General features: G+C 42.0%; 1 protein-coding gene across 2 annotated transcripts in view; it reads left to right on the forward strand.

Moving 5' to 3' along the window:
• The first annotated feature begins 1,095 nt into the window (after positions 1–1,095).
• Positions 1,096–26,164, forward strand: part of agmo (alkylglycerol monooxygenase) — a 44,710-nt gene continuing 19,641 nt past the window's right edge. Inside the window, exons 1-9 of one of the 2 annotated variants that reach the window (XM_067511349.1) lie at positions 1,096–1,510; positions 5,882–6,012; positions 6,847–6,998; positions 17,282–17,385; positions 18,845–18,940; positions 22,713–22,779; positions 23,048–23,113; positions 25,521–25,600; positions 26,020–26,154. In XM_067511349.1, the coding sequence (XP_067367450.1) occupies positions 1,391–1,510; positions 5,882–6,012; positions 6,847–6,998; positions 17,282–17,385; positions 18,845–18,940; positions 22,713–22,779; positions 23,048–23,113; positions 25,521–25,600; positions 26,020–26,154 (951 nt within the window). In that variant the 5' untranslated portion in view covers positions 1,096–1,390. Of the gene's footprint in view, positions 1,511–3,988; positions 5,768–5,881; positions 6,013–6,846; positions 6,999–17,281; positions 17,386–18,844; positions 18,941–22,712; positions 22,780–23,047; positions 23,114–25,520; positions 25,601–26,019; positions 26,155–26,164 lie in introns of those variants that run through there. The other variant, XM_067511350.1, reaches the window with a different exon arrangement.

Here is a 26,164-nt window from a genome sequence, read left to right on the forward strand (position 1 = left end):
TTCAGGACTGGAGTGGGCCACCCGTGAACTGTGGGCCAGCAGTGCAGGACACACCGCACCAACTAGTGTGGCAAACACTCAGCGATGGCCTGACGTTTAGCCGACGATCGGATCATTGTCACGGCCCGACCTCATAGCCGCTTTATATCTGGTCAGGCTGGAGCTGGAACATACACTCTGTAATGTGTATGTACAGTACACATACAGCTATGGGCTTTAAACTCGGTACAAGAGCTCAACAAGAATCCCAGCATGAATGTGCAGTATAAATTGGTTTGATCGCCCATTGATAACGGAAAGAGGAAGTAACACAGAACCAACCCCCCCTTTACCTGCAACCACACACAGCCGCAAGCATGTCAAAGATACAGCTTTGATACAACGACACAAAGCAACTAACATGTAATCCCTGTAATATGTGGTATTACAGGGATTACATGTTTAGTCTGGATCTATAAACTTTCAAGTAAAAAGTTTTGGCCTAATTTTATGTAAAAAAAATAAAAAATAAAAAAAAGTCTACAGGAACAACTACTGTGTCTCAAAGCTGTAGCAGATGTATCAGTAGTGCATCTAATTTATTTTTCACCACTGAAGAAAAAACCAACCACTTCACACAAATAAAACCTGAAACTTCCACATGAATAACTGTGTTGTGTTGCTGTGACACTAAGACGTCACAGCAATATCCTGATGCCTACTCAAGGTCCTGTATACATTTAATAAATATATATATAAAGGGAAGCTGGATTAGTTCTATTAAGTAAAAACTGACACTAATACACAAAAACGACAATGAGAAATAAAAGGACAGAGAGTGATTATAAATAATAATAAATGGGGGGGGGGGGCGTTTATTCTGGCCTTATATATGTAGTAGAATTTTGAATATTTTGTGTAATTATTTAAACTAGGGTTTACTAAAATCCTGGCTACGGCCCTGTTCAAAATTTTATACTTTTGATACTCGATCATGTTTCAAAACGAGCCACAGTTTCTGCTCATGACTACATGTTGAACACACCCCAGCTGCAACACAACTACCCAACTCATAACAAACTCTCGCGAGATAAAGCCACACGGAGCGGGACATTCGCGAACTGTGAGACCAAAGGTACGCTGACCTCGAAGAAACCGAGCGGCCGACGTGGATCAATGCGCGCGGTAAATGAGTCCCGCTGCAGCTTTAACGTGCGCCGGACTCGGTTTCCTGTGCGCGCGCACTTCGCTTCTCAGCTGCCCGCGTTTCGCAACTGACCTACTTTAAGTTGAGGCAGAGGAGAACAAAGCTGGCAGCGGAGCGGCAGGGGGCTTAAGTTTGCCAGTCGTCAGCCCACAGTGCAACACCTGCACAGGTAATAAGAAGCCACCTGGAGCGCAGCGGGGAGCGATGGCTGAATCCGCAGAGCCCATTTCGGTGTGGACGGGGGTCCGGGCGATGTTCCTAATGCTCACACCGAACGAGTCTTCGTTTCAGACCGTGGAGGAAGTTCCTCAGTACGTGCAGCAGGTGGGTCCTGCCTCGAGCTCACCACCTGCTACCTGCACGTTAACTTCACGGAAGAACTACGGGAAAAGTACTTAGTCACTGTAGTTTCACCCGCAGCTAATTAACGAGCAAGAAAGTGAAAGTAAACTAACGGCACGTTCAGCTGTGAGGACTGAATCAGAATGAATCTTATCTTAACAAGTTACATCGTGGGGCCAGTTACTAATAGGAAATAAAGAAAAAGACGATTTTGTTTTTTGGTCATTTTATTAGAAACGAGTTTAACAACAAAACAACATTTTACTCGTCCTGAAATTGTGAGGCGGCCACGTTTTTTTCTTTGCTTCATATACATGACATTAAACTGAACATCACAGCAGAGGAGCCCGAAATTAACCTGGATGAAGCGCTGTCAGGCTAAAAAAAAAATAAATTTTTTTACCTTACGATATATTATATTTGAATGATAATTGACTTTCTAAATCTAAAATAACATTTCAAAATAATAATAAAAAAACTGCCATGGATAATATAAACAATATTTTCCAATTATCACTCCTCACTTGTGTGAAGTTGAATTGAAATAGTCAAAGTATAAGACTTAATTATAAATATATTAATAACTTAATTTAGTAGAGAAGCTTAGCAGCACTGTGCTGTACATGGCCATAAGGGTTGGGAATAAGTATGAGCTTATCAAATGTCCGGACGGACAAAAAAGAAAAGGGACATCGAGTTGGGCAGTACTGGTTTAGGGGATTGAGGCCACCATTAAAAAAAAAAATCAATTTTGACTTTCAATATCTTACTAAGAACTGACTATAAACTCTTTTAGAAGACTTTTTTTTTTTACCCAGAATTCTGTTACAAAAATGAAATGTCTTACTTTAAACTCAGAATTCTGATATTTTTTTTACCCAGAATTCTGTTCAAAACTTAAAACTCAAAATGTACTCAAAAATTACTTTCAACTCAAAATTCAGACTTTACTTCGTGGAATGTTGGGTAAAAAAAAAAAAAAAAAAGAATTTAATACATTTCTTTTATGGTGGCACATTTCTGTAATGGGCTGTGGGAAATTCTAACAAAGATTTTTGTAATGTTTTTCCATTTTATAGGACAGATCTTAATAAGAAACCAGATTATTTATTTATTAAATCACATTTGCAAATCCAAACCACATACCAATATTAAAAGAAATTGCTATAAGTAAACTGTAGAATTTCAACTTATTAAGGGTCTGTTTTCCATCTGAGTGAAACAGTGTATAGCTGATTTGGGACCAGCCTGGTCAGTTATTGTATTCTAACCATGTCAGCAATTTGTTACTGAAAACTGACCTAGGATCTGACAATGAACACATCAAATCTCTGCTGACACTGTCGCCACTCACTGCCTCTTATAAACTGGCTGTTACAGGTCATTTGTGGTCAGACCATCGTTTGAATTTGCTCAAGGTTTGTTCCATTTGGGTCCATGATTCAAGTAATACTGATCAACAGCCCATTTAGACACCGAGATGTGCATCCTGTAGCAGCCTGCAGTCAGGCTTATGTGAGCTGCAGGACAGACCTTCCAGCCCTTTTGTGACAATAAAAGTCGCGTTTCAGTCTGGACGACAGTTTTGCTCAAAATAAGATCATTCTGCAGGTTTCGTACGATTATTTTGTTTGCGGGATCTGCTAACGCTGGTTTACAGTGTCTCGTTTGCCTTTTATTATGGCAAATGTCTGGTGCAGGTTTAAGAGCACGTCTGTCACGAGGTTTTATGGGGAACATCGGGGGAGGAGAACAATTACCCTCGCAGCAGGAGTCCTAATAATCCCCTACAAAACTTGATTAAACAAATTTGTTATTGCTGCAGGGCTTGATGGTGGTAAAAGTTTTTTCAGGGGCGTGTGTGAGCAACTCAACACCGTTTACAGTTTGTGATGTGTCATTAATTATTCTGCACAAACGGCGTTTCTCTGATCCCAACAGGCCCGACTTAAAAAACAAAACACAATCTTCTAATTTTGGAGTTGTTTGGCATTATGGGTTTGTGGGATGTTGCCAGATCTCAGCTATTCAATGAATTGGACGCACACAGAATATCTCTCGGTCAGCAGCATTAAAAGTGTACTGTCCGTTTTCAGCCAACATCAGTCATCCGTGACCTTATAAAAATACAGACATCTGGTCCACAAATGTCATGCTCTATGTAGGTTTGAATTCAGAAGGAAATAAGACTATTTGATGCACAGCTAACTTATGTGAAAACCTAAAAATACAGGAAAGATGTTTTCGGCCCATGCGAATTTGATAGTTGTGGATTTTAGAGTGATGCATATAATAAAAAGGCATAAACAAACACAAGCACAAGTTTTTTTGCACAGCATGAGAGTCAGTTTACCCTGCTGAATAATTTTGTCCTGAGTTGTCAGAAATGCAAGGCGGGAGAGGTAAAACTATCTGCTAGACTGTAGGGAGGGAAGGGGGGAAAGGACAGATGGTTTTAGGCTGACGTCCAGAATGATAAGCTCTCGCTCTCAGCGGGTTTGGAGGAGGCCTGCCTGCGCTGCGAGCCCATTTGTTAGCTGCAGCTTTCCAGTTTGCTGCCAGATGTTGGAGCGTTGCGTGTGATCGCAGGTCCCTGGTGGTGCTCTCGCCTCTGGATGTGCACACACACACTCGCACACATCACACACCCGCGTGTTGAAATGGAAGCTTTCTCATGTGCATATGCACGTACTCGAATGCACACTCACTCTCACTCCCATCCAACACACACACACACACACACACACCCTTCCCACCTGCAGATGTGCTCCTCTGTGGTCTCGTCGCGCCCTTCATTCCACGCTCTTGGTGGGGCCATGTGTCCCGGTTCTGTCACTCGGTCATTGAGTGTCTTCAGGATGAAGCTAACCAGCGGGGCTGACACTCTGGTGAAGTCTCGGTCGTGGCCTGTTTGTTGACCCTGTCCCTCACTAATTTGTTCCACGTTTGACAGACCTATTAAGAGGTCGTTACACGTTCCCAGCACAGTCACAAAGAGAGGCCTGTCACGGACGGATCAGCGTTCACCGTTTGGTTTGTCACAACTTGTTACCAGTTGCCCTTTAATCTTTGCAGCTTTTGGAAGGAAGAATTTTAACATTCAACATTTCGGTGCTTCTGTTAAATGTGGCAGCTTGTGCAAAAAGCAGCTGTTAATTGAAATGAAGAACTTTTGGGAAAAAAAAAAACCCCACTTGTGTGGACCATACATTATTTAGCTTTAGTTCCACAGCACGTGTTAATAAGACAGGGGGGAAAAAAATGATAATTTGAGACTTCACATTTTCACATACAGAGTTTCATAGTTGTTGTAGAATATGGTTGCAGCAGTGAGGCCCCAGTTGTTTTTCTGCGTAGACAACATGAGATAACTGAAACTTGGAGCACTTCCAACACTCGGATGGTCTTTAAACCCTCCTGACTGAATCAGCAGTGCAAAACATTAGCAGCTCTGTTAGAAAAATGTCTGGTTCTTGCATTTAAAAGTCAGCTATGCGTTCTTCTGCATATGGGTACATTTGCTTCAAATAGGAATTTACACTATGGAAAAATACATAAAATAGATCACGTGGAACCTCTGTGTAAAATATAGCCAAAAAAATGGACATTTCTATTCTTACTACAGTTTGGGAAAATGTCACACATGAACAATACAAAACATGATGGCAGCTACGGACAGTAACGGCGAGAAGAAGTGCGAGACGTCGTATTTCGACTTAACGCGAAAAAGTGAATGAATTTAAAACTGTGTGTTTACGCTGAAGGGTGTCAAGGATATAGGAAAGAAGTAAACCGAGGACAGTCCGTGCAGAAATACATTTTTGGGCTGCACTCGATCGTCCGTAGACAGTGGGACGTAATACAAGTCATAGATACAAACAGGCAGACGCAGAAAGTGTGATTGAGCCTTAAAGACAACATGTCAACGAACATAACATTACTCTGTTTGGCTGCATTTGATCAGTTCCTGTTTCACAGTTTGACATCTCCTGCCCTTTGTTTTGTTTTGCTTGGCTTCCACCTGACATCACCAAAAATGAGAATGTGCGGTGGTTTGTTGCTCCGGAGCAGTTCTTCTGAGACAAATGTTTGTGATGTCCCCTCTGCCAATACATTGTGGTGTTAGACCCGCTGCTCCAGCCTCACACAGTGAAACAAACATCACGGATCACAAAACATGAAAGTCCTGCGAGCTTTGAGCTCATCTGCCAAAGGAAATACTCAAGCTCTATACAGCTGGTAAAAACAACAGTGGACTTGAAAAGCAGGCTTGTTTTCACAGTTTGTGGCAGTGCTGAATCATGATTGTGTGTGTGTGTGTGTGTGTGTGTGTGTGTGTGTGTGTGTGTGTAGGCCTCTCCTGTCTTTATAGGGCTGATGCTGCTGGAGTTGGTGGTGGGTGTGCTGAAGACTGGAGCCCCAGTGGTCACCGTCAGCGATGGACTCACCTCCATATCTGCTGGGATGATCTCCAGACTCCCACAGTGAGTGTTTTACACGGTGCAGTCAGTGATGTGACAGAATGACAAAAAAAAAAAATCTGTTTTATTACTATAGTAAGAAAATTAACAAAAACAATCTGACCTCTATAGTAATACAGTTAAAATAAGACCTTTGTACAAAAGATGCAAACACATTTCTTTTGTCTAAGCACCACATTTGTGCAATCCACTGTGAACTGAACCATGATTGAGGGTAAAAATCCAAGGAGTGAGCCAAAGCTCTAGTTTTTGTTCTATTGTATACATTCGTTTGCAGTTATCATCATCACCTACGTGGGCTTTTTCTTCCAAAATCTCGGACATCTTTATTACAGTTCTTTTTCTCCTACTTGCTCTAAAGGTCGAAACCACCCAAAAAGTGTTTTCACACTCGACATTGACCAAACTATGGCTGGGTTTCATCCGGACTGAGACCACCTCTTTTGGTTGGATCAAATTCTGGTTGTCTGGTCCAGACTGTGGTCCATGGCATCTTTCCATCTGTTATTATGATTCGGACCAAACTGAAAAGTCAGAAAGTTCAGGACCAAACAAGTTTGGTGTGAAAACGCAGTAAAAGTTCCACATAGGATACAGTGAACGGCCCTGAATGCTGCTGGTAGACTGGTGGATTTTATGTGAGGGTTTGGTCTTACTGTACCTAAATTCAGCTTCCGTGGTGTTTGGAGAATTAGATGCCCATTGCTAAAGTAAAATATTTTGTGACAATGTGCAGCACAGGGCGACCAGAAAACCCCATTCAGAACAGAACTGAAATGAATGTTGGACGTAGATGAGCACACTGTAAACTGACGTAGGTCTCTGGTTGTCCCTCAGCTTGTTGATGAGAGGCTGTGAGCTGTCTGCCTACATGTATGTGTGGGACCGGTACCGCCTGGTGGAGCTGCCTTGGGACTCCGCCTGGACCTGGTGGTTCACCCTCCTCGGGGTGGACTTGGGCTACTACTGGGTCCACCGCTTTGCCCACGGTACCAACACAAGACACTCACACACTCACACATTTTTTATTGCTGATTGCAACCTTTACATAGTTTTTACACATTTATTTTGTACAGTTGTTATTTTGCTGTTAGGCACTAACTGCACTGTGCATTGCACTGAAACAAGAATGCACCTCCTCGCAAAGTAGATTAAATGTTAGCTTGCTATGCTGTTACAATCCACTACCTCCCAGCACCACACTGTCCTCCTCTTTCATGTGTCCCTCGGACAGTACTAACAAAGAAAACTACAAAGCGAGCTGATGATAAATGGTTGAAAAATGTTGATTTAGTTGCCATCCGTGCAGGGAGGAGTCCCGAAGATAGTACACACATCATGCTTTCCTGGACGTTGTGGAGGAAGCAATTATTTTTGAGTTACGTCCAGCTGGTTTAGAGCTGTGCAGATGTGAGAGGCTGAGGTCTCCAGAGGACTGTGGTCTTAGCCCGGAGCTGTCACAGAAACAGGCTGTATATAGTCATGGCTCTGAAGCAGCAATGTCCTGCAGCGTCACTATAAAAAAACTGAAATCAAAAACATATTCCGGATACAGTATTTCTGCAGTAGTGGCTCGACATATGTAAAGAAAAAAAGCGACGACTCTTTCCATGGTTTGGCTCACTGATGCACGTGCCAGATGCCGAGCTGCCACACAGTGCACCGGAAGAGAGGTATTTATTTGTGGCCCGCACTGCTGTTTATTTGTGTCAGTGGCACATGAAGCTGCCCGTCGTCTAGTCCGCATAGTTTTGGACGGAAGCCCACCGCCGCTGCTGTGTTGATGTCGGCCTGAGCTGAAGCTGTGTTTTTAACTCATCGGCTGCAGCTCGCCAGGAGCTGCCCGACATCATTTTGTGGTGACTAAGAACATCGCCTCAGAAAGTTTCACAGATACGCACACAGGAGGTCATTTTTATACTACTGCACTGCTTTACCTCTATCATTGACAGTATTTCTAGCCCCCACCCCCCATCGCAGAAAGCATGTTAGGCATTGTTGTTGTTATTTAACCCGTACTAACACAGAGTGGATTCCATCAGTGGACTGATTGACAAGATTCCTAACTTTGAGCATGAATAGGAGGTAGAGGCCGAGCACTTATCCACTAAGCTACTCTTGTAACAGTAGCTGGGAATCGAACCGCGATGTGGAAGGGTCTTTGAGCCTCAGGTGACTCCAAGTGGGTCAGGCTGATGCCTTGCATGGCAGCTCTGCCGTCACTAGTGTGTGTGTGTGTGTGTGTGTGTGTGTGTGTGTGTGTGTGTGTGTGTGTGTGTGTGTGTGTGTGAGAAGCAACATTGTAAAAATTGTTTGTAGGTAGGAAAGCGCTCTATAGGTGCAGATCATTTACCTTCCTGTAGCATTATGAAACCAAACATCTGATAAAAAAGCAGCCTTTAGCCTTTAACCAACACGCCCCACCAACACACATCACATGCAATCCATCCTGACAACCCGACCTTTCTACATTATGTCAACCCCCACTTCATTGACTCATCATCACATGACTGTTCCAGCCTTTTTCCCCGGAGGACGTGTTGTGACCTGACTGGCCGGAAACCCAGGTGTAACTCCGGAGCTGGTTTAGAAACAAGAGCGTCACTGAGAATAATTGTGTGAGCCAGATTTACTATCCCTACCTGGGTCGAAACGAATCTGACAATCGAGTAGCGATGAAAGAAATCATGTAAATCAAAACTGAAAGACTGACTCGGGGGTGGAAAGGGTTTAAACTTGTAAAGATCTTATTTTTTCCATATTTTTTGTTGATGCCCTGCATATTAGATTCTATGTACAACGGCTTGTGTTTTGCTGGCAAGTTGCTTTGTAGGGCTTGACTGGGGAAAAATAGGAATTCAAAATGTGTCTGACTGGCCCCCAGGCACACAGTCAGTGAACCACTACAACTTTAAAAAATATTTAAATCCAAAGTTTGCCTGAAAGTGAACTGAATATAAGCTGCAGTGCAGGTAAATCAAAGGTGAGATTTAAAACTCTTTGGGTGCAGCCTGAAGATCTCTAATCTTATTCTGTCAGGACAACTTTACTGAAAGTGCTAATCTAAAGTGATTGTCGTACCAATCAGTGAATTGATGCAAAAGCACCTAATCCTAACCAAACCTCTGTTTGCACAATCATAATCCAAACTCTTTTTAGTGTTTTGGAAAAATGTATTGTGAAACTAGCTGCTATTTTGGCTCTATAAAACAGGCAGTAGCTGCCATTTTGGTGGCTACATGAGGGTGCTATTTCAGAAAACTGTCCTACTGATCACATGGGAGGGACGCAAGACCTATATGGGCATTAATAGGGGGTTTTGTTGGTATTGCATGGCAGGCACAGCATCATAAGCGTGTCCTGAATTTCCCCACCAGGAAAAGTACTTTAATTCTTTTAAGTTTATCCCAAAGTAAAACAGACCCAATACTTTACTTGGAGAAGCTGTGCAGCAAACTAGAGTGGACCGGTTTTATCTGTCTGTCCTTTTTCAAGGGGAGGTGAATCATGCCAACAAAACTCCAGACTCAGGTTTTGCAAATTCTGGAAACCACGTTAAGCAGGATGCACTGTTGTTTTGAGCGTCAATGACCTTATTTTTAGAATTATCATGCAAATCTGTCCACTGAATGATATTCAGTAAACCTAAAACTGGATTTAGTGAAGAGTATGCTCTTGCCATTGGCCTCATTGCACGATGCAGAAGAATGAGGCCTACACTATCACATGTCTTGGTTTATTTGGTTGGATTTTTTTTTTTTAAACTGCAGAATTTTTATTTTTTTTCTCAAAAAAAAAGAGGGAAAAACTTTCCACTTAGCTTCATTTCCTCTTCTTCCAGCATGCTGGCATTGTTATTATGGAACATTGTGGGGTCCTGGATAATTGTCTGGTGCTGAGCGCCCGCAGCACTCGCTCAGGATATATAAGCTTTTCCCCTTGTTACCAAAGGGAAGTGGCTCTGTCCAACCGCAGGACAGAGCCAGCATGGTCCTCGCTCCTCATCTGGTCAGCCGAGGTCATCTTGGTCAACCAGAGTTTGACCTCCATCTTGTTCCAAAGCAGGATTCAACCAAAATATTCCAACATGAGGGATGGACGTTGCTTATAATGAATCGCAGACCAATGAGACCGATGTAGGATGTAGCTAGAAAGTATTTTGCAGCAGTTTAATGAGTGTCATGTTGTCATATAACCATGTCTCGTTTTATTGCTCAAAGAAGTTTTACAGCCTGACTGGTTTTTGAATGGAAACAGCAAGAACTCTGCATCTATAATCCTATTGTGTCAAGACATGTGAGCTATAAATCTTAATAATGCACAATTAGGAGGAGATTACAATAGAAAACTGTAAAAAGAAGCAAACGTGACGTCCTCTGCTGGGAAATATGAACCCTTATTAGCCATGGTGCATAATATCGCTTTCAGTTTGACCAGTTTTATGGCCATTTTTTTCATAGTTTCCTTCTGGAGACTTCCACATGAAAGGGCAGCTTGAAGATAATTAAGTGGAAAGTACTTTGAAAGGCAGTCTGCACTGATGCCATCTTTACTGAGGAGACATTACTGCTTGGCTTTGCCTCTTTCCAGACACTGTGATCTTGGAGATAGCAACAGATTGAAAGGAAAGTGAGGTACAGCAGTCTGAAGGCATAGAGGCCGGGGTGGATTTCAGGATTCTCCATTCACAGAAATATTAGCAAAAGCCTGGGACTAGTCTTTGTGGCCTTTGCTTGGCATTTGGTCTAAATCTGTGCAGACAAACACCAGCCGTGGTTAAAGCTGAGGTAAATCTGGAATTTCAAACACTTGAATGACCTTTGTGCACACACAGACTCATAGTAAGTGCTTCTTTGTCTTAAATCTTGATTTGCTTAAACCCTTTCACAACTTTCACAACTATCTGTTCTAATTTCATTTCTTCTAGTTGCATTTTGCACTTCAGCAAGCAAATGTGCAGCTTTTCAGTTCCAGGCATATTGCTAGGAAGTGTAACTCCTCTAATATGTGAAAAACATCTCTTGTTAATGCATAACCTGCTGGTTAGATGTTTAACAGCCATCAAAGTAATTTTTATACACACAGGTTAGAAAGTCTGCTGACTGATAAACAAAGAAAACAAACTGCAATTTTACCTACATTTTTCTGCTATTTTCCCTTCGTGTTCCCTTTCACTGTCAGACTATATATTTTCAGAATTCCTGTATTCTCAACCAGCCTGAAACCAGATGGTTTTGGATGAGCAGGAGGCCCCCTTGCTTCGGATGGGGCTGCGTTGTTGACAGGCCTGTTGATTCTGTTTATTCTAACCTCATATCGCAAGCGCCACTAATAGCAGCTCTGCTCTCGGGCAGCAACTATATCCGGGCATGCCAGCCAGGCTGAAGCCATTAATCAGCCAGTCAGCTGTCTGTGCTCTGATTATATGTGAGGTAAGGGAGTCAGGCTGCAGTTGTCTCAGCACAGGAACTGCTGCTGCTGTGTTACGCTTATAGCTCCGAAACATCTGAGCATCAACTGTGAAATGATATCGTAACAGAACAGTGAGGCGTCCATCTCCACTGGCTTTTTGTTATGGGGAAAAAAAAAAATACAGTTTGATTTGGTCAAACATTGGTGGTGTGATTGTTGAAAAGTTGGACGTGATGTTGGATTTTAGTTACAGCACATATTCTTTAGATGAGGAATATGTGCTGTTTTCTAGGCAGCAACGAATAGCCAGGACACTGTTTTGATTGTTTTAAACTATCGCTCCCTTCACAGAAGGCGTCCTTATACCTTTGCATCTCACCTGGACAGCCGCCCAAGCATTTACTGCAGTATGAGCTGACTGTGCAGAACATCCTGTAGAAGCTGTCACAAAGCTACAATATGCAACTGGCTGTTTGTAGAAGAAAGACGCTCCGTAATTTATCCTACTGTGGAGCGGTGCACTAACGCAAATGCACAAAACAAAAGCGGCAGCGCTGCAGAGATATTATAAATGTTTTGGAGTGAGAAGCAGCCCTGCGTGCATAGATTTTAAAGTTGTTTTTAATGCAAGGTGTACAACAAAATTGCATCCGATGGAGGGTTAGTCCTGAGCCACTGCGATTGAGCGCCTCACCACTATGGGCCGCCGACCTGACCCATCCCCTAACACACGTGTTTTTAGCGGTAGGGGAAGCCAGAGCACCCAGAGGAAACCTACACAAACACAGGGAGAACATGCAAAGTCCACACAGAAAGGCCCTGTCTGGTCTGGGATTGAACCCAGGACCTTCTTGGTGTGAGGCAAGAGTGCTGCCACTGTGGTTTTAATACTGCTGTAGCTTTGAATAAAGGCTATAATGTGACATGTCTAATCTCTTAAGTATAGTTTGCTAGTTGGCTCGACATACAGTATTTTCACTAATCAACAAATTAGCTTTAGCTGCTTTAGCTCCACCATCTGTATCTGTGAGCTGGTGTGTCCTCACCCCTACCTCCGCTTCAGCCCTGCAGACAGCAGCAGTTGTTAAGACAAACAGATGTGCTCAGCACTCCTCTGCGCCCCCCCTTCGCTGTCCTCCGTCCCCAGGGAGCTGTGGCTGATGTGGATGTTATTGTTTAAAGAGGAGTTCCTCCTGAATGTGTGGCAGGGTGGAGGGGGCTAGTCGGGGTTAACCTGTCCCCGGGTGGCTGGGGCTCCATAAATCTTTACTCTGATGGCAAGTTCCTGGCCCGGTGCAGGTTGCAGGGCTGACAAAAGAATCCGGGCCCCTGCTCGGTTTGCTGGTCCTGCTTGTATGGTTTGGTCAGGATGTGGGGGTCTTGCTCACAGCAACAGACTAGAGCAAATGAAAGGCCCCGTGGGAGGCAGAGATAACATCTATAGGGCACTGTGCTCTCAGTCTTCGTCTGCTGTTTGTGTGTGTGTGTGCGACGAAAAAGATGGAGACTGCTGAGAGAAGGAGGGAGCGACCTGAGCGAGCATCACAAAGGGGATAATGTCCACAGGGTCCGTATGTGCAGCGTTGAAACAAAGTGTAGAAAAGAAGAGCGTGTTATGATCATCGAGAGGGTCACTGAGCTCAGCAGAGGCTTCAGTCCGGCTGTCTGCTGCCCTCGTGTGACAGACTTCCCTCTGTCAACACTGCTGACAGATGAGATTTCCACTGGTGATGCTGCTGCAGACTAAACCCCCCCAACCGACTGGAGGCATGAAGTGTGAATGTGAAAGATGAATATGATAAGTAAGTCCTCCCATGTGAGTTGTTCAAAGTAGGACTGCAGTTAGAAAGTCGTTTAGGGTGAGAAACACAACAGACTGGTTGTAAAAATAAATAAAAATCACAGTAACCCTTAAATATGTAAAATTAACCTATCAAACTGTTGTAAATGTCGTGATATGAGTTTTGCAGAGAGACATCATGGCACTGCACTTTGTGTAATAGTAGAATTATGGATGATACATTGGTTAAAAATATGCCCATGAGAATAAAAGCGACATCTTCAGGCGATGTGCTTGTTTCTTTGGTCCATTTGAACTGAAGTTTCACCACAACATGTGCCTTGTCCACTTTCTCAGAATTTTAATATTTGTCATTTGTAATATTAATTTTGTTTGTTCAGCCAGAATTGCTGCTCATGCTCAGTTTGCTTATTTCTTGTGCATTTCATAGGAGCTTTTCTCTCTTTTCTGACCTTGGTTTCTTATCGCGTCAAATCCAAAAACATTTTTGACAACCGTTTGCAACACAGTAGTAGTATGAGTGAAAGGACATTATACCCCAACCATCACCTTCTGTACCTAGTTTTACACCCTGTCTTAGAGCTGTAAGTGGGCCTGACCAGCGTTAGTGTGTTTAGTTTAGTGTGTGTGAGTGAGCAGTGCGGACAGCATGAAGTATGGCGGCGGTGGAGAGGAGTTGGACGACCGTACCGCTGAGTCCGGCGCTCGCTGTTTGGGTTGGCACTCCATCCAAGAGCCCTCCAATCCAAACACTGGAGGGCTGTTCACAGCCCATTACCCCTGTGAGTGACAGGGCAGCCCACCACTCAGTGGGCTGCACATGAAGGACGCTGCTTGCTGGTGCCAGGAGTTTGTCGCTGAGGGTGATGATTTAAGCTGCTGATTGATGTAACCCTAAAAAGCATTTTATAAGGTTAGAGTCTCTAAAAACGGTCGATTTAGATCTACTTCTAGGCTGATTATTTTTCTTTTGTCTAGTCATACTTTCTTTTTATAGCTGCGTTATTCAAGGTGTAGTTTGACAATTGCCACTTACTGCAGGTCCCTGCTGGACCTGAATTTATGGAGCCCAACAGGACTTTGGTTTTTGCGTTTATATGACTCTGCTTATGTAAGCACTTCTCCTGACGGGGTTGAGGTGGATGTAAACAGGCTCTGTTAAAGTGTAACTCGCTCACGTAACATGACTGATGATGACTTAAAAGGCCTTGATTATATGTCAGGGTATAATTCAACAGTTAAAATTGTTTGTTTCTGCATTACATCACTTGGTTGCCAGTTCTTTTTCTTATGTTTTTTCAGTACAGCGAGGCTTATTTTGTGTGTGCTGGTTAAGTTCATGTGTGCAATTTAATGCAATCCAATTAGTACAGTGGCTGTGTCATGAATTCTACTTTTACTAGGTTATAATTTCTGAAAAGTGATAATTCTACTATGTGTTTATTATTGAGGTCAAACTGGGTAGTGGGGTCATACTGGAGTTTATAAGAAGAGGTGCTTCTAATGTTTTGGCCACCTATTTGAAATTGATGGGGCCGTGCAGTTATAGCATGGTTGGTAAACCAGAGATATGTTCTCTGGTTTAGCCAGTTAAGGAAACACTTTGGCCATGGTTCTGCTTTTTTTTTTTAAAGGTTTTGCGTCATACTAATATCGCGGTTTGTTCCTGATGAACAGCAGCTATGATACATGTAGGAAGTAGGAAGTAGGGCTACTCCTTAGGTAAACAACAATAAGCGATGCTGTCATTTTTACTGCGAGGAGAGACTTGCATTGAGCATCATAACTCTCCATCACCTGATTAGTGTGCAGTCATCCTTGTTGTTCCTGAGAAATTGTGAATTAAGGCTCGCCGGAGGCCAGATGGAAGCGCCTTCCACAGGTTTCTCTGCTTGCTCTGGGAACGTGGACTCTGTGGCATTGGTTCTCACCATTAACGGGGCTTCCCTCCTGAATAGACCCTGCCAAACTATGCAGTGTCCCGTCGATTCCAGAGATGAGGACATGGGCTTGCAGTGAAGCCTAGCAGCTCCTACTTCCTATCAATGACAACGAGCATCAATCTTAACCGCCTTAGTCCGAGACCCTGCCAGGCACGACTCCAGCGAGAAGGAGAAAAGCAAAAGACTCAGGCTGCTGAAATTAAACAAAGGCTGGATTATCCTGTCAATATGTCTCTTAGCAAGACAGTTTCTCTCTTAATCCCCCTGTGGTTTCAGAGCGGAAGAAACGTCATAATTTTTGTTCCTGACTGCTGCACAGCCAGTCAGTCTGTTCTCTCCCACTAACGTCGTGTGTGCAAACTGTCAGTTCCATTGAGAGGCCATATAAAGTGGGAAATAAAATCCAACCCTGTTGCTTCCATTTCAACTCCATCCAAATTACACGATTTAACACTGTTTGTGGCATTTATACCCTCACACCTGCTGAAATCCAGCAATAAGCCCGTTATATGTGCAAGCGCATTGCTCGGGAGCTGCAGTTTTCACTCTGGGCTCCTCGGATTTTCCCCCCAAACGCTCGAGGAATTCCACCTCAGTTTCCCTGATTGCGATCACATCCAATCACACGGCACTCACTTTCACTTCACAGCGGTGTGTTTGTTCAGGTGCTGCACACCCTCGACCCGTTGGCTTTTACGATTGCTGGCCTTGATACAATTCACAAGTTTATTAAACAGTGAGCGGGGAGGAGTCAGAGATGTGGCTTTTGAATGTTTTTCTCAAAATAGTAGTAAGTAATCTAAGATATGTTCTCACGCACTGGTGCCACGTGAAAATGCCACAATGTAAATTTTAATTGTCAGAACAGCTGAGTTCACCTTAAATCTGTGAAGTGAATATGAAGCTATGAAACAGGGGGAGTGATTGTAGCTTTATAATTTCTGAAGCTCCATAATTAACACACTAATTATATCTTGATGATTTATGTTGCACAACTGCTGCTTAAGAACATTCGTTCACCGTGTAACAGGAGATATTTGAAAATAATATAGAATAAAATAAAAGCTTTCACGGTTTTTTCGTACATATTCTTTTCGCTCTTTGAACGAACCAAACATGTTTTACTCTGGTGACTCTTGGGCAAAACCAAGGCGGCTTTTTCTCGCTGTTTTTCAGTTTTTGACCAGCTGGAGATTTATTGAAAATGCATTTAGTTTAGAAAATTAAAGTTATCCTCCAACGGTTGGTCAGAAAAGTAAATAAGCGAAAGGAAAGAAATGAGGTTCTGTGTGTTTGCAGGGACATGTATTATTCTAAATATGACATTTTTGGCTCTCAGCTACATGTGACCACATTCATTCATGCTCCATCTAAAATGTAGCTGTTTCATCATTGATCCCTAATGTCATCACACATTTCGGCCGCCACATGAAACTTAAAGCTCATTCAATAATATGGGCTGCTTTATTATAATGAATACATAACTGTACGTAGTCTATATGGGGCTTTGTGGTTGTGTAATATTCGAAGGTTACTGTTCTCTCTGCAGAAGCCAAAGTGGACTGGAGGTGCCAAAAAGCACAGAAGAGACAGGGTGGTCCGGAAGTGGCCCAGAGATCCAGTGAAACTTAACAAGCGTGTTCCCTTTGGATCTTAAAATGAAGTGTAACACAGATATTAATGTAGCAAGTATCACAACACAGCAGAGGAATGCAAACTGGAGCACCGGGACGTCAGGCTGGACGCTAACCAGCTGCAGCCGAATACCCCGGCCGTCATAATAGCCTGAAATCCTCCCCCAATGACCGAGGGGCTTCAAGCCTCGCCTTTTCATCGCGGCGGGCCAGGAGCTGGACCAAAATGGCTCTTTCTGCAGGATAAAGTGTTCAGTTACTCACCTGGGGAAGAAGCAGGCTTGATTGTTGTGATAAATCACTTGTCGTGGTGATTTCAAGGCAGCTGAATGTGTGTGAGGGTTCAAAGCCCACGCACGAATGCTGTGTGGAAAGTTCGATGGCTGCTCTGTGAGAGTGAATGAAGCGATGACCTGTGGGATTTAGACTCTTGGACTCTTGGTTTTAATTTGTGTATTTGTGTGTGTGTGATTTTTCTCTAGAGGTGGCCATCCTTTGGGCTGCTCACCAGGTTCACCACAGTTCAGAGTATTATAACCTCACCACCGCCCTCAGACAGTCCCTCACCCAGCAGTTTGCATCATGGGTAAGACTACTTTAAGTTGAAACAAACATTTTTGGGTTTTTTCTTAATATTAACAAAGTCCATTAATTCTTGGGAAGGATTAATAAATCATTTTAGTAATTATTGTCTGTGTTGCCACAGTGTGATATGATTTATTTCTCTGTACCACCCTATTGTGTTCCAAAAACTATTTAAAACACAGCTGTGAGCCAAATTGTAAAACAACTATTTTGAATTAACCCCATTTACACCATCCTGCTGCCATAAATACTACCTAGTGGACTGTTGTGTATTAATCAGTGAAAACAGTTTCCAGAAATTGCATTTCCTAAGGCTGGGAAACCTGGGCCTCTATATTGCACCAGTCCATTATAACACAAAACTACATTATGCTGCCTTTTATCCTTTTATCTTTTTCACCTTTATAAAGAAGGATTTACTGTAAGACTGTTGGATGAGACTGATGGACCCAGTATCTCCTGTAAATCTTGGATGAAAGTTAGTCCTTACACGAATCTCTGGGTGAAGTTGTAAAACATGAAGAACATTAGGAAAGAATCACAATCACTCCCTGATCCTCCGTCCTCTCCGCTCGGCTGTGTAGGAGTGGGGGAGTTTGAAGATGTTAGGCAGGTCGTTTTTGTACGTACAGCTCTCGCTGTAGTGCAGTCGTAGCAAATAGCAAACAAGCTTTCTGTGATAACACAGCGGGAGAGAAATGAAGGCATTTGTTCTAATTGTTTTGTTCGTAAAGCCTCTATTGCACGCGCACAGAAGCTGAAGGTTCCACCTCAGCTGGGCTTCGTCTGTTCCCCACCACTTGTTGTGCAGCCTCTGTTGTCATGCAGCTTTCTGGTCTGCGTGGAGCTCGTCTTCCCCTTTGGCCACACAGGGAGGACGGACAGATAATCTAGTGTCACTCACTGCTTTCTTTAAGTGCTGATGAAAGCGCAGAGAATCTGTCAACATTGCTGCTCCGGGTCATACCTGCAGACCCAAACTGCTCCTTAAATTTACATCCTCTAAGTTTCAGTTACGTATGTCAAACGCTTGCACGATGAGTGATGAGGCACTTTGCAGTACTCTATAGAACTGAAGCAGTTCAGTCAGTGCCATAAAGTATTTAAGTTGAATATCTCGCCCAACTTCCCCAGTTATTGTAAAGTGTGTTAAAAAACAGCTACAGCTACTGAAATTGCAAAGCCTCGAAACATTATGCAAGTGAGAAAATACTGAGGGGTTGAAGAACCGTTTGTTTCTTTTCATCCTTTTGTTGGGTTTGGGGTAAAGTTTGCATCCGCATGTAGGGGGGTTGCAAACCTAACCTGAAACCTAGGACACTAACAGTCTCCATTCAGCTAGTACAAATGTTCTATCATGATCAGAAGAAAGAGAAGTTGTAAAATAATTGGAAAAGTTTGCATGGTAAATTATTAAAAAATTCATGTCTGATGAAGAAACATTTGTAATCTCTCCTCAGATTTTCTACCTGCCCCTGGCTCTGGCTGTGCCTCCATCTGTCTTTGCTGTTCACATACAGCTAAACTTGCTCTACCAGTTCTGGATCCACACAGAGGTAAATGCTAAAACAGAAGTTACATATTCTTTAATGAGTTTGCCTCCGTTTGTCTGTTAGCATTGTCCAAAAGTGGCCACATGTCCTGTTTTAAGCTACGCTGACTGAGAAAACCGTTGGTGGCTCTGGAGGGGTGCATCCAATAAATAAAAAATTAAAAAATATATATTTTTGTAGATTAACTGTTGATACTTCAGCCTTCCAAGCAAAACACATGAACCTATACAAATAAAACAGACTGCATATAAACAAACAATACGCTTTATTTGTATGACATGAGTCACTCTGAGGAGGAGGCTTTAAAAGAGAACAGTGTGGTTACAGTATTCATGTACAGTCACGCATTGGAAATATGTGAGACAATGATTAACAGGATGTTCACTGTGCAGATACTGTAGAAAAAACAGATTAGTTAATCATTGAATGACTTTGGTTAAAAGATTGCAGCTTCTAAATAACTTTAATTTGGATTTATTTTTCAAACCATCCATCTGCTCTCTATACCACTTACCCTTCAGAGGGTTGCTAGAGCCAGTCCCAGCAGACACTGGGTGGGAGATGGGCTGCACCCTGCCCAGGCTGCCGACATAATCACAGCCAGTTGGGATGTGTAGCACCTCTGGGTGCTGTGCAAGAAACCTGTACGTGGAGTTAAAAAAAACATGCAGGCTGGAGTCGGTGAGGCTGCGGGTTCAAACCCAGAACCTTCTTTTTGTGACGACCATGCTTACCACTGCACCACCAATGCCACTCGTTGATTTTCTTATTGTTTTAACTGCATAGTCACAGGTTTTCTGTATGTTGGTCAGCAGCCAAAGAAACTGAGACATGAAGTGTCTCTTGAAAAGTGTTGTACTTTAATACAATTTTAAGATAATTGTACTTTACTAAGTACTTCCAATCTATGTTGCTTTTACTTTAACTATAAACATTTGTAGTAATCCACTAAAAATGACGATGCATTACTATAGATTGGCTGCTGTGGGTTAGGAATTAAAGCCATCATCCTTGTACAGGGTCAGCGGGTCAATCCCCGGTTCCTCCAGTGCACATGTCACAGTGTCCTTGTGCAAGACTCTGAACCCTGAAGTTCTTTTTATTTTTTACTATAAGTGGCATTAAAACCATCCTGACTGCACTAACTAGAATTTTATGTAGAGCAAAAGCTGTCACAGTCACAGCCAAATATTTATTTAATTGATTTACATTTGTTTCTGTGAAATTATGTCTAAAGTTTAAGAAAATCCAACAGTAAAGGGATTTTGTTTTTTACGTTCAGTAATTGCACTATTTTATAAAGTCGACGTCCATAAGAATAATCACAATATTGAACAAAATTCGTGTGCTCATGATATACGTCATAATCGAGCAGCTCTAGGTACTTGTATTTGTACTCAAGTTCTTTTCAAGCAAGTACTCGCTAATAGTACTAATCCTGGGCTTCATGGAACGAGTGCTGTACGAAACCGATCCACGGCCACAACCGCCACAACATCTAACGCCGCTGTAAAAGAAAAATACTCATCCATTTAGTGATGCTGCTCGGGGTTAATCTGATCGAATAAAAGTGTGTCGTTAACTTCCTTCCTGTGCCAGAGTTAATCCCCCTGCTGTACTGAGCTTCTGTAGTCGACCCAGTGTTGCAGCAGAACCTGTATTCAATAAAAAATAATGAGATTTTATGAAATATTCCAAACAGAAGCATGACCACTCTGCCTGCTTTCAAAGTGACTGCGAGTATCACTTTTACAGTCCCCACGATCATTAAAGGCAATGAATGGATTTGGAACGCCCTCCATCTTTTAGAGCACTATTAGTGAAAAGAGTCTTAACAGTCACAATTTTCTGAGGGGATGTAATTTATGCCTCTTTTATGGGCTTTTTTTTTTTATGTCATGTAATTTATTGGCACGTTATTTGCTGCAGCCTCAGAACTGGACTGAAGTGGTGGAGACCTTTTTATTCAAGATAAAACTCTCACGCTCAGCTGCCAGACGTGACCATTACATGGAAATAATGAATCACTGAGAAATCCTGTCCAGCCGTGCACTTTCCTCCAGACCGACAGCTCTGCTGCATTGATGAGAAACATCAAAATATGTGGGGGTCTCTACAAAAAGAAAAATATGAGCGCTGTGAAATGTGGCATGTGACCTCAGCAATCTTTAATGACTCACTGGTGCATCTGTTTGATTTCTCAATAGAGAAAATACATGGTTTTCGTTTTATGCACGGTGTGTGTGTGTGTGTGTGTGTGTGAGAGAGACAGAGTGAGAGTGGGTGCTAATGAGTTTAACCATTATCAGCAGTGTTACAACATTTCTGCTTCTGGCACTTTTCCTCTCGTAGTTGCTCTTTTTGAGAACTGGTCAATAAATATTTATCCTCTAAGCCAATACATTTATAAGTATTTAAAAAATATATAAATTTATTCTGTGGCTAATTTCTCTGTTTGTTAACTACAGTAATATGTTTACAGCCATTGCCTAGTATTTCTCAAAATGCATCTGCAGTATCTAACAATATTCACACAAAAAATTTGGGTTTTGGAACTAAAGACAGTCCACATTATGTCCTCTGGCCAGAAGAAGATTGTCCTTTCTGTCCTTATGTCAATAATGTTTTTATTTTAACTGGAAAGGTAAAACATGCAGGCTGGATTCACAGCTGCGGGTTCAAACCCAGAACCTTCTTTTTGAGACAACAGTGCTTACCACTGCACCACCAATGAAAAATAATATGCAAATGTTCACATGCTTCAGAGGTTAAACCTAAAGTTCACATTTGTACTACAATAAATTTTAAACACGCACATAACTGATATTGTGGTAACACATTACAGGTTAAGTACAGCAGACTTAATGTGTACTTAATAGTAACAACAGTGTTACTCCACAGTACCTATGATACATATTTGTTAATATATGGAATAGAATGAGGACAAATACCTACAGTTGTAGTTAAGGGGAACTTATTAAATATTACATGATAGGTATATAACTGCTTATTGTATGAAACACATGCACAGTTTTACCGAGCATTTTTGAAATTATTCTTAAAAATTAAAATATTATTTATGAGAATTAACAACTCTAAAATCCTTTGTTACCTGTTGGAAAAGAAATAAAGGCTGTGATTTAAAGTGGAGCCTCTTCCTTTCACAAAATACACTGTGGGTGTTTTCCTTATTCTCATCCTGTTACCCTGGTTTTCCCCAAAGTTTGCTGCGTATCCACAGGTACATTGTTGCCATTAATTAGTACACAGTAAGTTTTCTGTACTTACCCTGTAGGTCACAAGCTTGAATCTATCATTTTCATTGCTTCCCAGAGGATGAACCTTTTTCTATTTTGGACACGAGTTTTACTCCTCTCCTACCATCCTTAGGCCAAAGTTCTCACGAGCTCACTCATGCTCCCAAGAGGAGAAATACTTTTGATATGAGTGACTCCGTGACCTTGTCTTAATCACTGTCAGGACAAACAGGCTCTACGGGTCAGAAATGCAAACTTTTTATAGAGTGTTGCATGTGGTTGTTCACATGAAAAGTGACGGAAATAGTTGGTTGAAGAATGAAAAAAGCACAACAAAAGAGCACTTGAGAGGCTTTTTCCCACTTCCATATTTCTGACCATTCCCAGTGTGTGTGTGTGTGTGTGTGTGTGTGTGTCATATCATGAGTGCAAATATGCATGTGTGTGTAAATATTTTTATTACATGTACTGTATATACCACAAAATATAACAAGGTTTTGTGTATTATCTCATTTCAGTTGATTAAAGACCTTGGGCCATTGGAGTGGGTGTTCAACACCCCAAAACATCATAGAGTTCACCACGGTGAGATCGGATCCAATTTTATTTGATTAAATGAGCGACAGTTTAATCCCCTTACTTTCTATTAATATTTGATAAAGGCTCAGAGGAGGACAAATGGCCATGCCTGTTTATGGTTATGCTCGGTTGACCACTCAGACATGGGAAAAAATGCCAGTGAGATAATGGAATGAAAGGGGGCATTTGGTTCCAAAGATGCCATTCTTGTTTTAAAGAATTCAAATGTCTTCTGTGGTAAACTCAGCAAGTTTTTTTTGTTTTCTCTCCACAGGGAGAAACCTTTACTGCATTGACAAGAATTATGGTGGAATTCTGATCATTTGGGATCGATTATTCGGTAAGAAAGTGTCGGCCGCGCAGAGATTTGCGCTGCACCACATTTACACTGCTCACCAATGTGCTGAACTAGCTTTAGCCTGTGTTACATTCAGCACATGAAGTGCTGTGTGTCTTACATTCACCGATTCGTGCCTGACAGTTTCTGTAAAATCCACAAAAAGATTATACGTTATAAGAGTTCTGTGTTTGTATCTGCACTGGTGTCTGTGATGCCTCAAAACCAAATGTTGTGGTGTGACCCATTATTACAACAAATTGAAGGGGACAGCCATTTTTCATCAAATGTCAGTTGGCTGCCGCTGGTTTAAATTCTGAGGTTTTCTCTCTCCAGAAATCCCCTGGGCCATTTTTTTTTTTTCTCTGTGGATGTTTTTCCCCCAAAATGTTGTGGTACCATCTTTCTTTAGAAGCCGGCTTCTACGTCTTACTACATGTTATTCAGAAGTTTCCTTCTGTCCCTTAATAGTTTAAATTCAAAATGTTCTGTGGTGTTGAAGATGGCAAACCTACCAGGAATCACCCAACATCATCTCTGAGCTCCAATGTTTTAGTATCTTTCACCTTATTATTTTGGTTCTTTGATACTCATGGACACATTATGGGAAATGGAGCAGCCCCCTCACCCTTTTCTTTTGATCATGTTTGAGTCTCTTTGCAGTGATTTTGTTTCTGTGTTTGGACATTTTGTCTGTCTTTATTGTTTTGTGTTTGTTTCTGGATATTATGTGTCAGATTTTTGGTTATTTTGTGTCTGTTTTTTATTTTTATATTAAAGTTTTTGGAAATGTGTCTTTTTTGTTGTTGTTCTTGGACATTTTTCTGTTTTAAGTTGTTTTTTTTTGTCAGTTGTTTTATTGTTTTGTGCCTGGTTTGGGACATTTTGTCTGTTTTGCATCTGTTTCTGGACATTCTGTCTGTTTTAGTTGTTTTGTGTCTGTTTTTGGAAACTTTGTGTTTGTTTTTACTGTTTTGTGTTTGTTTCTTGACATGTTGTGTCTTTTTCGGTTGTTTTATGTCGGTTTTTGGACATTTTGTCTATTTTTAAACTCATTGTTCATCATTTTAGGGTCTTTTTGCAACCTGTTGTGATTGTTGTGCATCTCGTCATGGTCCTATTTGTTTGTTTAACTGAGCTTTTTAAAATCAGAAATATAAACAGGAGCTCTGGCTCATGGGTCCCATGACCTCGCGGGCCCCTGGGCCTGTGCCCTGGGCCCATGCTGTTACCGGTTTTATCAGCCTTATTTTCAGCAGCAGTCTGTTTTTAGCCAAAAAAGGTCTGACCAAGTGATCTGATGTTGAACCTGTGTAGCTTCAGACAGCAGACAGACAAGCCTTGTTTAATTCAGTTACATTTTGTGTTAGCCTTCTTCCCACTTTATGCAGTTTATTTTTTTGGTAGTGAGAACGAGATCCAGCCCAAAACTGCAAGTTTGAGCTAAAAAGCTAGTTGACAAATCTTCCTCTTTTCAAAGTCAAATGTTTTTAAATTTTCAAGTTTACAAATTCAGCATCTGATTTCTTGGCCAGATAATCGACACAGTTATGAACACGGTCAATTGTGCAGCTGTTTGACAAAAAGTTTTACTCATAGGAAAGTTCACCAGTAGTGAACAGCATCTACTTCCTGTGTTTACTCTTGGTATCACGCCCCAGCACCGTTCCACTTGTTTTTGTCAATATGTGAAAGGAAACTAAACCAAGAGGGAGCAAACAAACTAAAATCTCCCTTGTTATCTAGAAGCAGATTCATGTCAGCTGGACTTCTGAGTCATGTCCAGTTGTCATGACTCATTCACCAGATAAATACACCTGGATGACTGAGAACCTTCATTGACCATTTACTGACTTAGTCATCTGCTGGTTAACACAGAAGCTGGACTCATAGAAGATGTTTAGCTCAGCACAAAAACAAAACAGAGCTAAAAGAAAAACGTACATTGTCCATGCAGACAGCACTGTTCAGCAAGTTAAACTTCAATAAATGACTTTTCTACACATCACGACCATAAAAGTATTTAAATGACTTTTAATGATGTTACTTCTGTTGCTCACTCGAGCTCCGTCAGTCCTGTAGACCTTAAAACCACTTCCGATCCTGCACACCCACTCATCTTGCATTTAACAGGTGGAAAAATGGAAAACCAAACACCGCCAAGCTGTCATCAACCCACCTAGCTTTAACTTTATTAATGGAGTGTTACTGGAATTACTAAGCGTAATGTTATTACCGCAATCAACAGTGTAATCCTTTACGTTACTGAAACGATACTACTGTAATGTGGTACTTCCCAACACTGGAGGTCAGAAAGGTGACGCCAAACAAATAACGACGTTACTCTACAGTTTGTCTGGGTTCACAGCATGTTGTGAGTTCTAAATGTCTTTGTGTTTGTCCTCCTCAGGTACCTTTGCTCAAGAGACAGACAAAGTGATTTATGGCCTGGTGTTCCCGATCGACACATTTGAAATCCTCTATGTTCAGGTTAGTGCCATGCACCCTCAGCGGTGCGGCTACCACATAGGTCGAGGCCATCGGTCGAGCGGCTCACCTCCAGCCGTCTGAGAATAAACACCTTCAGTAGATGAGGCATGAGCTCATGTTTCCCTCATTTTGTAACCATAACATTTTTACTCCACTCTAAACATGCTGCCCAGCTAAGGTGACAGAGTCCAATAAAATGAAATGCCAGGAGGTGGATGTTATGATTATTTTTGCTCCCCTCACCACTGGCAGGCCACAGCGTGAACAGCGTCCCGCCCAATGAAAGCAGAAACATTTCTACTCAGGATTAATTGTTGCAGCTATTGCTTCGGTAACATTGATCACTTACATGTAACATTAGGTTGTATATTGATATTTGACGGACGTTTTTTTTTTCTCTCTCTCTCTCTCTCTTTTAGTTACACTATTATTTATGTTTGTGGCAAAGGTCCAACACTTACGAGACTATCGGCGACAAATTGTCAACTTTCGTCAAAGGTCCAAGTTGGAAACCGGGCAAATCTCGGCTGGGTGACCATGACGACAATCCCAAGGTTTGCAGGA

This window comes from Channa argus, chromosome 7, assembly GCF_033026475.1.
Source record: "Channa argus isolate prfri chromosome 7, Channa argus male v1.0, whole genome shotgun sequence".
Lineage (NCBI taxonomy): Eukaryota > Metazoa > Chordata > Actinopteri > Anabantiformes > Channidae > Channa > Channa argus.